Source organism: Cavia porcellus, unplaced genomic scaffold (genome assembly GCF_034190915.1).
Source record: "Cavia porcellus strain 051 isolate PalLab524CR breed Dunkin Hartley unplaced genomic scaffold, mCavPor4.1 scaffold_40, whole genome shotgun sequence".
Classification (NCBI taxonomy): domain Eukaryota; kingdom Metazoa; phylum Chordata; class Mammalia; order Rodentia; family Caviidae; genus Cavia; species Cavia porcellus.
This window is the reverse complement of record NW_026947523.1, coordinates 4,912,282-4,926,386: the sequence shown is the minus strand read 5'-3', so window position 1 is coordinate 4,926,386 and position 14,105 is coordinate 4,912,282. Positions and strand designations below refer to the sequence as shown.

Below are 14,105 nucleotides of genomic sequence, written 5' to 3'. Positions count from 1 at the left end.
ATTTAGGAATTACTCTTACGAAAGAAGTGAAAGACTTATACAGTGAAAATTATAATACACTGAAAAAGGAAATTGAAGATGATCTCAGAAAATGGAAAGACATCCCTTGCTCATGGATAGGAAGAACAAACATTGTGAAAATGGCCATTCTCCCAAAACTGTTATACAGATTCAATGCAATCCCAATAGAAATACCATCAACATACCTTACAGATCTAGAGAAATCACTCCTAAATTTCATCTGGAACCAGAAGAGACCTAGAATCGCAAAGGCAATTCTAAGCAGCAAAGACAAAGCAGGAGGCATCACAATCCCTGACTTGAAGTTATACTACAAAGCAACAGTAGTAAAATCAACATGGTATTGGAATCAAAACAGAACCGAAGATCAATGGAATAGATTAGAAGATACAACCACAACTACAAACACACTCAACCACCTTATCTTTGATAAAGGAGCCAAGCAGGCTCACTGGAAGAACGACAGTCTCTTTAATAAATGGTGCTGGAAAAACTGGCTCTCCATTTGCCGAAAACTAAAGCTAGACCCATGTCTATCACCATGTACTAAGTTAAAATCTAAATGGGTCAAAGATCTGAATATTAAAACAGAAACGCTAAATCTATTGGAAGACAAATTGGGTAGAAACCTTGGAGACATAGGAACAGGTAGAGAATTCATGAACAGGACTCAAACCGCACAGGAAATACTTCCCAGAATCAATAACTGGGACCATTTCTCATTAAAAAGTTTCTGCATGTCAAAACAAATCTCCAGCATAGTGAAAAGAAAACCCACAAACTGGGAAAAGATTTTAGTGAACTCTCTCTCAGACAAGGGACTCTTGTCTAAAACATATAAAGAATTAAAGAAACTCAGACCTCCAAAATTCAAAGATCCAATCCAAAAATGGGCATCTGAGATGAATACGCAATTCTCAGATGAAAAAATGCAAATGGCAAATAAATACATGAAAAAATGCTCATCATCATTGGTCATTAGAGAAATGCAAATTAAAACCACACTGAGATACCATCTCACTCCTGAAAGAATGGCCAGGATCAAGAAAACCAACAACAACAAATGCTGGAGAGGCTGTGGGGAAAAAGGAACTCTCCTGCACTGCTGGTGGAAGTGTAGACTGGTACAGCCTTTGTGGAGATCTGTCTGGAGATTTCTCAAAAAGTTGGGATTGGAAATCCCATTTATTCCAGCTATTCCACGTCTGGGCATATTCCCAGAACTGAAAGCATCATACCACAGGGATATATGTGCACCTATGTTTATAGCAGCACAATTTGTAATCACCAGATCTTGGAAACAACCCAAATGTCCATCAACTGAGGAATGGATAAAAAAGTTGTGGTATTTCTATACAATGGAGTATTATTCAGCTATAAAGAAGGATCACATTGAGATATTTATCAATAAATGGGCACAGCTTGAGACCATACTCATAAGTGAAATAAATCAATCTCGCATGTGTGAATACCGAATAGTTTCCTAATGTAAGTAATGATTCAAATATATAAAAATATGTGGTAATCATGATTCCCCATTAGGTGGCCTTGAAGCCTTATAAAGTTTTCACTCATTAATTAGAAAGGCTTTATTCTGGGCTTCTTGATACGGAAATATTTGAAGCTAGAGTATATGAAGTTTTATCCAAATATTTCAAGGAAAAAGACAGACACTATGGTAACTACTATTAAGTCGGGTTATATGGTGGTGAAGTACTAGGTTGCTGAAACAGTCATGCTTTGACCTCTATTGTTATATTGTTATGTCCTGTTTTATCTCAATCTTTCCCTTATTCTTTTAAAAAAATTATTTAGTCATTTCTTATGTTTGTCTTACTTAAGGGGAAAAAATTTAAAAAATTAGGATATATATATAGTAACTCTTTTTCATTTCCTATTAACTTGTTTTGAAGTCCTGTAATACTCCCATGATCTTGTTTTGACTGATTAGACTCTGTTCCATTCTGTATGATAGTATCAAGTTTGAGGATATAGGCAACTACTTTGAAGGCAATAAGATTCACTAAGATGCCCATTCTGGTTTGACTATTGTCTTCTTTGGAAGTCCTGTAATGTTTACAATGCCTAAGTTTTATTGGTCTTGTTCTCTACTGTTTTGTCCAACTTTATAATATCTAATGAGATAGACAATTCTTTTTAAGGAAACAAGAGACAACGTTAATAACCACTGTTGATAACCTTGTGCTCTGTTCTACACCATGTGCTATGTCTATCCTTAGTTTTGACTGACAGCTTTGTTTTGCCATATTTGACTGTATTCTCTCCCCCCCAAAAAAGTAATAAGCACTAAGGAGTAATAAAATCCAAATGTGTAAAATTTGTTGTAAAAAAGAGAGGGAAAAAAAAAGAGCTCTAACGGATATAACAGCAAGTGTGTTTAGGGGTGTTAAATAGCTGACTATATCAATGTTTTTGGATCATTGAACACAGCTGTTTGCAGTCTCCCTGTTTGAATGTCCACCTTGTATTCTTGAATCTGTGATTTGAGCAACTATTTTCAAGATGATAATATGTAATCTATTAACAGGTGATTTCTTACTGTTATGTTTTTTTTTTGTAGTTCTGTATTATGTGTACCCTTACACCGCTTTGTTTTGTTTTGTGTTTTTCTCTTTTTCCTCTTAAGTAAAAAAAAAAAAAAAAAACAATATTGGATAATAGATATACACGAGGAATCACAATAAATATAAATGGACCAGATAAACATCCCTATAAATGCAAGGCAGAGATTATTAGCTTGGATTTTAAAAAATAATCTACTGATAGGCTGTTAATATACATCTACAGGGGCTGGGGATTTAGTTCAGCTGCATAAGTGCCTGCCTTGCAAGCACCCAGTTGTGAGTTCAATCCCCGGTACCGATAGAAAAAAAATACATTTACAAAGAACTTAGGGCACAGAAAGGTCAAAGATTTAGAAAGATTTAGAAAGAGATATGCCAATGAAACACAAAATAAGAAAGCTAGACTAGTAGCTTTAATAATATCAGGTAAAATGTATTTTAAGCCAAAAACTCTTTTCCAGGTTTAAAGAAGGCAGTTAAATCATGCTGAAAGGTTAAACTCACTGGGAGGAAATAATAATTTTAATTTGTAAAGAATTAATTTGAAAACCCCTGCAAAAAATTGACACAATAGAACCGTAGCTGGGACTTTCCACAAATCTCTTAGTGAAAACATCGACCCCTTCAGAAGGTCGCACACGTTAACACCCTCAGGATGGGGGAGCTAAGGGGAGAAGGGTCTTCACCAGAACCCAAGTGCGCTCAGCGCTGTTTGGAGCTTTGCTCCGCCTTGCTCCAGGCTCTGGGCTCAGCCCCCACTCCCCAGGCTGGCCCCCTGCGCAGGCTTTCGGCTTGTGTTCCAACCCTGTGGATCGCCTGGTCACTCTGGTCCCCTCTGCTGAGGGGCCTCAGCTCCCAGCCCCCCACAGGGCTGCGTGTCCACGCCCAGGTCTCCCGTGGGAAATGCAGGCCCCGGCACCCTGTCCCCCCACCTCACCTCACTGCTCAGAAATCATACATTCCGGTTTCTTTACTGTCTAAAATCCCGCAAAGGAACGCAGACCCCAGGAATGCAGGTGTGGGCCGGCTGTGCACACTGGCTCCACACTCGCGGCTCCCACTCCACGGTCTCCTGGCTCCGAACCCAACGTCTTGTCACAGAAACCGCCCACCCCCACCCGGCCCCACAGAGCAGGCAGCAAGCGGCCAGCAACTCCTGACTATGGGGCCCTCCAGTTTCACGTCCGGCACCACGTGCAACCCCAGCACCACGTGCAACCCCAGCACCAAGTGCAACCCCTGCACCACGTGCAACCCCAGCACCACGTGCAACCCCAGCACCAAGTGCAACCCCTGCACCAAGTGCAACCCCAGCACCACGTGCAACCCCAGCACCACGTGCAACCCCTGCACCACGTGCAACCCCAGCACCACGTGCAACCCCTGCACCACGTGCAACCCCTGCACCACGTGCAACCCCTGCACCACGTGCAACCCCAGCACCAAGTGCAACCCCAGCACCACGTGCAACCCCTGCACCACGTGCAACCCCAGCACCACGTGCAACCCCAGCACCACGTGCAACCCCAGCACCACGTGCAACCCCAGCACCACGTGCAACCCCAGCACCACGTGCAACCCCAGCACCAAGTGCAACCCCTCATGCACGTACAGCCCCGTGTGCGGGCTCTGGCTGTCTCTAGCCCTGCCAAGCCGGGTGCCACATGCGTGGGAGCACGCGGGTGTCCCAAGGCTTCAGCCAGAGGTGCAGAGCTAGGCGAGCCGGATGGGAGGACAGGGGTACGCTGGGCTCGAGCTGGGAGGGGGGGGACCTGGGAGAGCCGGGACAGCCCTGTCTGTGTCCCCTCTGCCGGGGAAGACCCGAGCTCAGAGGTGCGGCCCTTGCCCACAGCCAGGGTGTGCAGGGGTTTGGTCCTCTCCCGAGTGCGCGCTGCCTGTGACAGCACTGGAGCAACACTGATCTAAAGGGCCTGGCGAGGAGAGCCCCGCCGGGAGGCGCATTGTGGCCACCTCCCCGGAAGACCCCCAATTCCGCAGTCTGCCCTGCAGACGCCCTGCTTTTCTGGAAGACGCGGTCTTTCCCCTCTACAGAGCTGGGTAAGTCGATGGAGGTGCCCCTCGGAAGCCCTCTTCCTGCGTGTGTGTGCGTGATGTTTCTACAAGGTAGGTAAAGGAAGGAAATCACGCAATCCGTGGAAACGTTATTTAATAAGGGTGGAGCCATCACCATCTCCGTGTCCTCAGTGAACTCCTCTGAGATCCAGGAGGAGGGACCTTGGCATATCACAAGGACAAACCATCTCCTGTCACATTTTAACACTGTGCCTTCAACCGAGAAGGTTGCTATGGTTTCTAATGAGGGCCCCAAGAACCTCAGGACGCGGCTTTGGCTGATTTGCTTAGGGGGCGGAGTCAGTGGAGGAGGCGGTCCGGGGGCGTGGCCAGGGAGATCCCCTCCCTCCAGGCCCCGCCCACCCCTCTGCTTCCCGTGCGCAGTGCGGTGAGCTGCTTCTCCTCCGCCAGGCACCCTGCCCTGCCCTCTTGCCTGGGAGCCAGCTGAGCAGGACAGAAACCTGAGCCAGTGAGGGAAGTGACCAACACAGAGGCTGCTGGCACAGCAACTCACACAGGAAGTAAACCTAGGGTCTCTGGGCTTTTGCTGTGTCTGAAAGCAGCCTTCACCAAGGAACAGTTCCTGCTCATCACCCCCAACTTTAACCACGGGGCTCGCGTGCCGTGCTTGGATCCTGTAGGTGGGCTGTATCTGAGATGTGAGAACTTACTTATTTTTAGGAAGGAGCATTTAAAAATAAGTGCTTAATTTGTTTGCGGAGGGCTTGATTGCTGCGGATGAAGAAGTTTCTTTCGTGGAAAACTGAAATCAGATTCTCTGGTTACGAATGTGAGCGAGGTGTGTCAGCACATCGTTAACTTATATCAGTAATTAGAGCAAAAGCTTATTCAATTAGATGAAATGGAAATTGTTATTAGTGAAACTTGTATCAGTAAAACTTCTGTCAGCTGGCATGGTAGAATAATAAATGGGGCCGGGGGCTGATTATTTTCACCTGCACAGTTTGCGAAGGCAGAACTTGCTTGCCTTTGGGGCTCTGTGGAGAGAAGTACTCAGCAATAGCACTTCAGTTAACTCAGCGACAATGACTCAGGTCATCCCAAACGCCTCACTCTGGGAAAGCTAAGCGCCACGCTCGCTCCTGTCATCCGAGTGTCACGGGGCAGGTCCGGGAGGACGCGCTCCCCGGGGCCTCACATACTGGGAGCGGGGCTTGGGGGTGGTAAACGGGTTCTGGGGGTGCTGCAGCTCGCTTGGTGTGGCAGGCAGGTCCGGAGGGAACAGGCTGAGGTCACTGGGCGCGTGGCCTGAAGGCCTTCCCTCCCTCCTGGCCCTCGCTTCCCTGTCTGCTTCCTGGCTGCCGTGAGGCGAGCGGTTTCCCTCCGACAGACCCTCCCACGGCCCCTTCCTGCCTCGGCATCAGCTAACTACAGACTAAAAACTTGAGCTGAAACAAACTTCCTTTAAGTGTGGGGGTTGGGGTATTGTGTCTCAGTGACAGGAAGGTGACCGAGACTCAGGGGCTTTAATGGCTGCATTCTGTCTGGCGTGAGGACTGAGATTCTGGAGGTAAAGGGACGGGTTTCTACCTGGATCTGCAAGCGGAACCCCGGGGCTGGGCCTGAGCAGAACCCAGGGGAAGGAGGACGAGCTGCTGTGTATTTTAAGACCTCCTTTTGTCTGAATTGCTCGCTGGGAATGGCGCTGGTATGTCGGCTGCTCACAGAGCATCTCCTGGGACGGAGGGACCGGGCGCTCATGTTGGCTGTTAGCTGGGGGCAGGGTCTGGGCACGTGGACATCCCACAGCAACATGGGACCCTGCCATCATGGGTATTGCTGAGAACCCACCCTGTGCCAGGCATTGTTACCCATGGGATGCTGGGTGTGGAGCAAAGCAACTCAGTGTGAACAGGGCTGGGTCGGTAAGCACAGGACCCTTCCGAGGTGCCCTCCTCTCATAGAGGGGGCTGCAGGACACTGTCTGGCTTGGGAGGCCGTGTGGCATTGAGGGGGACAGGGAAGCATGGGGCCAGAGCCTCTGAACTACAGTGAGCCGCGCTCAGTCTTCCAGGGAGGAGACTGAGGACGTGCTCTGGAGATTCTGTGACGGGCAGAGGACCCAGGGAGCGGTGGCCTCTGTCCGGAGTCTGAGGGGCTCCCTGGACTTCCCCAGGGAGACCCCAGAGCAGCAAGAGCGGAGGACAGAGGGAACATCAGGAACACAAGGGTCCACGTCACCTGCTGGGGTCCAGGGTTCCCAGCCACCCTCTTTGGCTCACATGGCTGGGCTGATGGGGAAGGGAAGGAGGATGGGAGCTGGGGCTGAGTTTAATTTGATTTGCAAAGAAACAGGGACATTTTTTTGCACACTGAAAAGGTGCGATGCACACCTGCCACCTGACAGCAGGCTCCTAAGAGTCTTTTATAAGACTGAAAAACAAAACAAAGCTGGGCCCGGTGGGCACATGCTCCTAATGCCACACCTGGGAGGCTGAGGCAGGAGGATACGAGAGGCCAACCTGGACTACATAGTGCAAACCTATCTTAAAACCAAAAGAGAACAAAATAAGGTAAATAAAACCTTGAGCACTGCTGAAGACTGTGTCCTGTGTGCTGGGGAGCACGGGCCTGGGGTGGCCCAGAAGGGAAACCAAAAAAGCCTGACCTTACCTGCTTGTCCGTCAGGATTTGCAGGTGGTGGGTGCAGACGGCCCTGAACTCATCTCTGGAGACCGTGTTGCTTTTGTTGGTGTCGAAGTTCTTGAACTCCTGGGCGAAGGCATAGTGGTGGGTGGTCACAGCTTTCTGGAGGCGGGCCAACAGCTCTGCAATGGCTGCTTCTCGGGGAGACGTGGGTGGCGGGACTCTGGGCATCCTCTCGGCCCACTCATCGGCAGCCTGCACAAAACAGAATGGGAATCATGGCCCTCAGTCAGGGGCACAGACCTCTCAGCTCAGGGGCCCCACATCTGGGTACTTCTGGGGAGGCAGAGGGGCAGAGAAGCCAGATGCAAAAGCATCACAGATGCCAGCCTGAACCGGCTCCCCTCGCAGGCCAGGCTCAGCGGTGTGGAAGTCACAGTGGGCCCAAGAGGTGGCTGTGTGACGCTGAGCCTTCGGCCTGGCCTGGCCTTTGGTGCATTTAGCAAACACACAGTCCTGCTGCGTGCGGCCAGGAGCCTGCAGAGCTGTGCATTTGGACTTCCAGGGTTGTGCTTCCATTGCAGGGTGTGACTTTCATCCATTTGCTCCCACTGACTGGTTATGAAAGACGGTTTTGTTGACAGGAAAGACCCTGCGCTGCGGCCCCAGCTGTTGGCTGAGCTTCCCTGGGGCCGGGAACAGGGATTTATTCTGGTGAATGCATGGGTCAGGGCTTTACTGATCCTGGCCAGAGGAAGCCTTGGAGGCTCTGTCCGTGGTGCTGGGGAGCCGGGGGCAGGATGAGCAGTGGGCCAGGGCTGGGGACTTCCCGGGAAGAGGAACTGACCTCCAGGACACGAAGTGGCAGAGGGCTCCTTTGTGTGGCCTGTCCTGTGTCTCTACTGACCACTGTGCTGGGCAGACAGGGCAAGGGATAGCAGGCAAGGGAGAGTCGCTCAGTGAGTACCAGCAGAGGGACCGTGGGCAAGGCCTGGGCCTCTGGCGTATCCTGGGACAACCAGGAAGGTGATATGGGGGACTGGAGCCATGGGGATGGAGCTGGCGGGGGCCACTGAGACCTGAGCCTCCCGTGCGGGCCAGGGAGGCAGCCCTGACAGGCACACACTTGCTGGCTAGGTAAAGGCCCCCGCAGCCAGGCCTGCATCTGCTGCAGCAGCAGTGGACTCCTGACCTGCAAAGGTGTAGGGTGCCAGGACAGAGGCGCAGGGATGGCCGTGTGACAGCCTGCGGTGACAACGCATGACAGCTGTCCCTGCATCTGGGCATGTTCTGCACTACCATCAGGTTCCCTGATTGTGTCTGTGAGCTCTGACAACAGCGCTCACCCTGGGTCAGTCCTGTTCTGGCAACTTCAGACGATTACCATCCAGAAACTATCCAGAAACCCCCCAGCTAGCAGTCAAACTTGGCTGTCTTGTGTTAAGAATTTCCACAGAACTCTGTATTAATACGTCACTATTCTTTAGGATGGAGGAACCTGCATAATATGCAAAGTATTTCAGACTGGATGAGCCGGCATCACACACAGGAGGCTGCTGGGAAGGCCCGGGACACATGCACCTCCACGCCGACCAAAGCCCTCGGTCACCCACAGGTTGGCAGGCGCTTTTGAATATGCCGCACGGAGACATTTGGGAAGTGAACGAATGCTTTTCCTGTCTCACATTAGAAAATAACAGCGGTGTTCCTGAGGCGATTTACAGCTTCTTAGAATGGTAAACTGAAGACTTTCCCAAGCCTCAGAGGTAAGTTAGAGAGCCTGGCCCAGGTGGGCGCCGCTGGCAAGAACACGGGTGGACGGGGGCCTGAGGGGACGGAGCTCTGGAGCTGAGTGCAGACGCCGCCCCTGACTATGAGGCCCTGCAATAAGCTGCTGACCCGCTTGTGCCTCGGTTTACCCCTCGGTCCAGCAGTAACAAGGGCTGCCCTGGTGTGATGTGTGTATTCACACCTTCGGAGGTGTCACAGCCCAGAGCAGGCTGGAAGCCTACTATTCTAGCAACATAGAGTCGACAACCTTAGGTTAATGTGCTTTAACCTCCAGGGGGGATGGAACGTACTTTTAAGAGAATATAGAAAACTAATTGTAGCTGAGTATTAGAAAAGCCTGAATACAGATAATCACAAAAGAAATGGGAGAGCCCGTAAAAGACCTGCCATCTGTCACTAAAGGTGACTTTTAAAGGCACGCTGCATCAGGCCTTGAGGGAATAGATGATTTTTACATGGAGTTCCATTATTCAGCACTCAGAAAAGATGCGTAGGATGGAAATCTTTGGGCAATTACCCACCAAACTATGACAAAGAAACTATAACCCGATCTCATTTATGGCTGTTAATGGGAAAAACATCTAATGTCAGATAGTAAGAATATTCAGCACCATGTTTAAAAATGGTTCACTGGGACCAATGAGGGTTTATTTCAAGCAGTTAGAGACAAGCTAAAGATACAAGACATTAGAAGTTGTACTGTTGGTGGGAGTGTAAACTGACCCAACCACTATGGAAACCAACATGGAGATCCCTCAAAAAGCTAAAAATCAAAATTCCACCTGACCCACCTGCTCTCCCCCTTTTGAGTATCTTCCCCGAGGAGTTGAAAACACATCACAGCAATGTGTGTATATGGCAGCCTGATTCATAACAGCTAAATCTCGGACCCAGCCAAGGCACATCAACAGTGGGGTGGGTGAGGGAATGTGGGGTTTGTACACAGCGGACTATTGTTCTGCCATTAATACAGACAAACTTGGGGCACCCGTAGGCACCTTAAGACCCTGATGTTAAGTGGAGCAAATCAGACATAGGAGCTTGGACATTGTGTGGGTTCCCTTGGATGAAACATTTAATAGGAAAGAGGAGAGAGAGAAAAAAGAGAAAGAAAAAAGTGCCTGTGTTTAAGTATGCCGGTCCCTGGTTTCATTCTAATAGGGTGTGAGAGCTCACAATGCAGAATTCACTCCTCCTTGGACACAGTGGGGTCTCTACGGTTGTGAGAATGGACCATTTTGAAAAGAAAAAAGAAGTAAAATCCCAGAAGAGGAAAATCTGTGAAGACAGAGAGGAGTCCAGTGGTCACCTAGGCCGGCGGAAGGACGGGGGGTGGTCACTCGCAGGAGGGGTGTTTTGATCTGGATGGCAAAGTGACCTAAGTTTAACTGTGGCTGTAATCGCACAGCTCTGCCTGCATGTGAGGGTCCACCGGATCTTGCCTTTTAAGTCTTTAAATTGTGTGGCATACAGATTTGTGGTTTAATAAAGTTGCTTTATTTAAAAAAGAATAATGGACTAATAAATGTATATGGTTTTTAAAAAAAATATTAGGAGGGCTGGGGGTTTAGCTCAGCAGCGTTAAGTGCCTACCTGGGAAACGCAAGGTTGTGAGTTTGATCCTTGGTAACAAAAAATAAAAATAAATAAAACAAGAAAAGTTTTAAAAAATTAGAAGTTGAATGGTGACAAAGGTAGGCAATCACATTATTGATAAAAGCACTGAGCGCTCTGGGATGAAACCCAAACGAGACCCAAGGCCTACAGGAAGGAATTTCCTCGGGGCTGGTAGAGGTTCAGACAAGACTGGGTCAGTGGAGAGACGCGCGCTCCTGGGTATAAAGACTCCACCACCGCGAAAGACAGAACTTTCTCAAGGTGTAATAAAATCCTAACAAAGACCCCAGCAGATATTTGGGGGACTGTTAGACACACTGATGGGGAAGCAGGTGGCAGCTGATGTAATAGCAGGTTTTCAGTGTCCAGGACTGAAACCCGGTCTGATCCGGGTGGTGGCTGGGGTCAGAGGTGCACAGCGGGGCAGCAGCTGGGGTCGGGTGTCCTCAGAACCAGTCCCCGTGGCCGCAGAGCTGTGACGCCCGCAGCCAACAGGAAGCCGGGGCCGCCTCAGAGACAACGGCAGGAGGGGGCGACTTCCTAAGCATCCGGGTCCCGGCAGGACAATTCTTCCTGCCCTCCCAGAATGGCCTCCAAACGTGGCCTCCGTTTGTGGTCCCCGCCTCAGCACAGAGAAACTGTTCTTCCGGATGCTGAGGCCGGGCAGCTTCCTATCGTCCACCTCCAAACCACCCTCTGATCCCAGGGCTCCAGCCTGACCAGGCCACCTCACCTCCTGGCTTTGGCTGCTGCCCTTCTGCATGAATCCCTATAGTGCACCCACTGATACTGCCCACGGTTATCTCACTCTGAGGACAGTCTCAAATGGCTCACGCGTTGCTCAGAGCAACCGGCCACACCTCACAATGCCTCCTCCTGCTCACCTGGCTCTCTGTGACTCCCCTCCTCGGTGATCTTTCCTTACAGGCTGTGCTCAGAGCCACGGGCCTCTTCCCCTTGCTGTAAACACAGCAGGCGCAGTTGTGCCCCAGGGCCTTTGCACTTGCTGTCTGTGTCCCTACCTTGGGGTGTTTATAGGATTTCTGAGCCCTGTTCCATAATCCCTACCCTTTTCCCCTGCTGGTTTTCCATTTACTTCTTGTCTTTCTCATCCGAAATAAACTTCACAGAAGTAAACACTCTGGTCTGTTTCCTGCTGAATCTTCAAGGACTTGAACAGAAGCTGGTATGCAGGGGAGCCCGATCCATGTACGAAGAAAGAATAAACGTCTACAAGTCAGAGAAGGCACAGGCAGTAAGGGAGAGGCACAGCTCTGTCCTCTGCTGTGAGCAGGGACGCTGGGCCTGGTGTTGGCCCAGGTGCAGAGAAATGGAAACAACACGATTCCGCTTTAACAAACGGCGAGCGTTGATAATATCCACAGGAGTAAGGTGTCTGGTGCCACGGAAAGTGCCCGAGTTCCAGCTCAGGGCCCCCCTTTCAGGATTGTCCTTAAGGAAACACCGGGGAGCTCACGGGATCTGTGATAACTGCGGGGCTGTTTACAGATCTGTCTGTGGTGTGGTGCACTCCTGAGATCCCAGCACCCTGGAGGCCGAGGCAGGAGGATCGCTGTGAACCTGACGCCAGCCCAGGACATACAGCAAGATTCTGTCTCAGCCCCACCCCCAAAAACTAAAGACAAACTTTACAGAAATAAAAACTGGTAATAACCTAGACACCAAACGTTAGGGGAAGGGCTAAATGACATTTGCATAAGAGAGATCGCAGTGCGGCTGTTTAGAATCGCAGGGGAGGATGTTTGTAGGTAGAGAGGCCCTGTGAAGCGGGGCCTTTACCAAACGGTCGTGCACGGCTCCCTGGCCACGCTCCCCCCGCTCTTGCTACCTCCCCCGGTGCCAGGGCCCGGGGTGGGGACACGGTGGTCTGAAGTGCTGGCTAGTCAGTCCGTTCTCCACCTATGTGGCCTCACCTCAAAAGCAGGGTGTTGTGGTTGATAGCCGGGTGTTCCCCTACAGCCTCAGGGACCCATGGGTGGGGTCTGGGGAAGGGACTGGGTCATGGGGTGTGACACTTGCCAGTGGACTGGCCCACTGATGGGCCCACAGCTAGGGTGGTGCTGAGGGGTGAGGCCGGTGGGAGGAGGTGGCACGGGGCGTGGCTGGAAGGTGCGGTCCCTCCTCCTCCCTCATCCCTGTCTGCTTCCTGCCGAGCTGTTTCTCCTCTGCCGCCCTGCCTTGGAGCCCATCAATGGAGGGCTGAAACGTCTACAAACTGTGAGCTAAATAAACCTCTCCTCCTCACCGCTGTGGTGTCTGCTATGTGTCCTAGCAAAGGAAGGCAGCTAAGACACAGGGTCAGGGTGACACTGAGTGCCACGGCTCCAGGGCTGGGTACATGGCTGCCTGAGCTGTCCTCATGGGCTGGACATGTGGCCAGCGCTGGCTGAAGCTGTGGAAGCCATTGCTGCCACCCTGGCACTCCTGCCTGACCCTGCAGACCCAGGTCAGACAGAACCCTCTGATCCTCTGCAGGGGGGCTGGGGGTCTCTAGGGAAGATGGGTGGCCCTGGCTCCCTGGGTTTGGACAGGAGAATGGCAATAGGAGTTGTCATAGGGAGACCCTGGTCAGAGTGACCCCTGGGAGCCCAAGGAAGACCTTGTGCTAATGGGTCACAGCCCAGGGCGGCAGCTCCCTTCCTCCCCAAGTGACCCAGGTGGGTGAGGGCCGGGGAGGCCAGCAAACAGCCCAAGTGACCATGGCGGTGCTCACGTGCCATCCTGGCTGCCCTCTTTCAGGCTGACCCGCCCCTCTGCGGGCCGAGAGCTACAGCCAGAGGTGAGGACACCGTGACAGTGCTGCCTCCCACACTCTCCTGGCCAGGCCAGGGAGGACGGACTCAGCGACAGCCACAGATGGGCACCGACAAAGGGGCAGCAGAAGCCTGTCGGCCGAGTGTGCGGAGGAGTGGGCGAGGCGGCGGTCCGCTGCCTGCTGGAGCAGCACCTTCCCCGGGCGCAGCCCAGCCGGCGGCTCAGGTTCACTGTGGGTAACGCCGAGACAGCCCAGCCCTGTCCTTCACTGTCACCGTCTCTGCACACGGGAACAGACCTGCCAGGCCTGGTGGGCACAGCAGCCCCATCACAGCCCCCAGAGCCCAGGGGAGCCGCGGCCTCCGCAGGGCGCTGCGCACAGGACACACCAGGCCGCCCCTCTCTGGTTCCCTCCCTGAGTTTCCACAAAGCTGCTCAGACGCTGCCAGCCTTGCTCGGTGCCCAGAGACACCAGGGAGAACAGATGGCTCCTGGTCTGGCGCTTTTGTGTCCCTGGCATCACTCACATGATGGCTGCATTTGAAGGGGGAAATAGAGCTTTCTCTGGAACCAAAGAAAGGCTCTGCTCCTCCTCGCCACTTTCTTCCGAGGCAAATGACACCTTCCGTGGTTGAC

General features: G+C 51.5%; 1 protein-coding gene and 1 long non-coding RNA gene across 4 annotated transcripts in view; one reads left to right on the top strand and one right to left on the bottom strand.

Annotated features, from left to right (window-relative positions):
- Efcab6 (EF-hand calcium binding domain 6) overlaps positions 1 to 14,105 on the bottom strand; it is a 212,828-nt gene that overhangs the window by 14,603 nt on the left and 184,120 nt on the right. Inside the window, exon 28 of the mRNA XM_013153159.3 lies at positions 7,314 to 7,541. Coding sequence (XP_013008613.2) covers positions 7,314 to 7,541 — 228 coding nt within the window. The remainder of the gene's footprint in view (positions 1 to 7,313; positions 7,542 to 14,105) is intronic.
- Positions 5,036 to 10,591, top strand: LOC134474878 (uncharacterized). 3 transcript variants are annotated; one of them, XR_010045788.1, is made up of 3 exons: positions 5,036 to 5,320; positions 8,774 to 9,052; positions 10,239 to 10,591. It is a non-coding gene; the product is annotated as an uncharacterized LOC134474878 (long non-coding RNA). The 3 variants fall into 3 exon arrangements; XR_010045786.1 differs by having other exon boundaries at positions 5,038 to 5,316; XR_010045787.1 differs by lacking the exon at positions 5,036 to 5,320 and adding an exon at positions 5,345 to 5,478.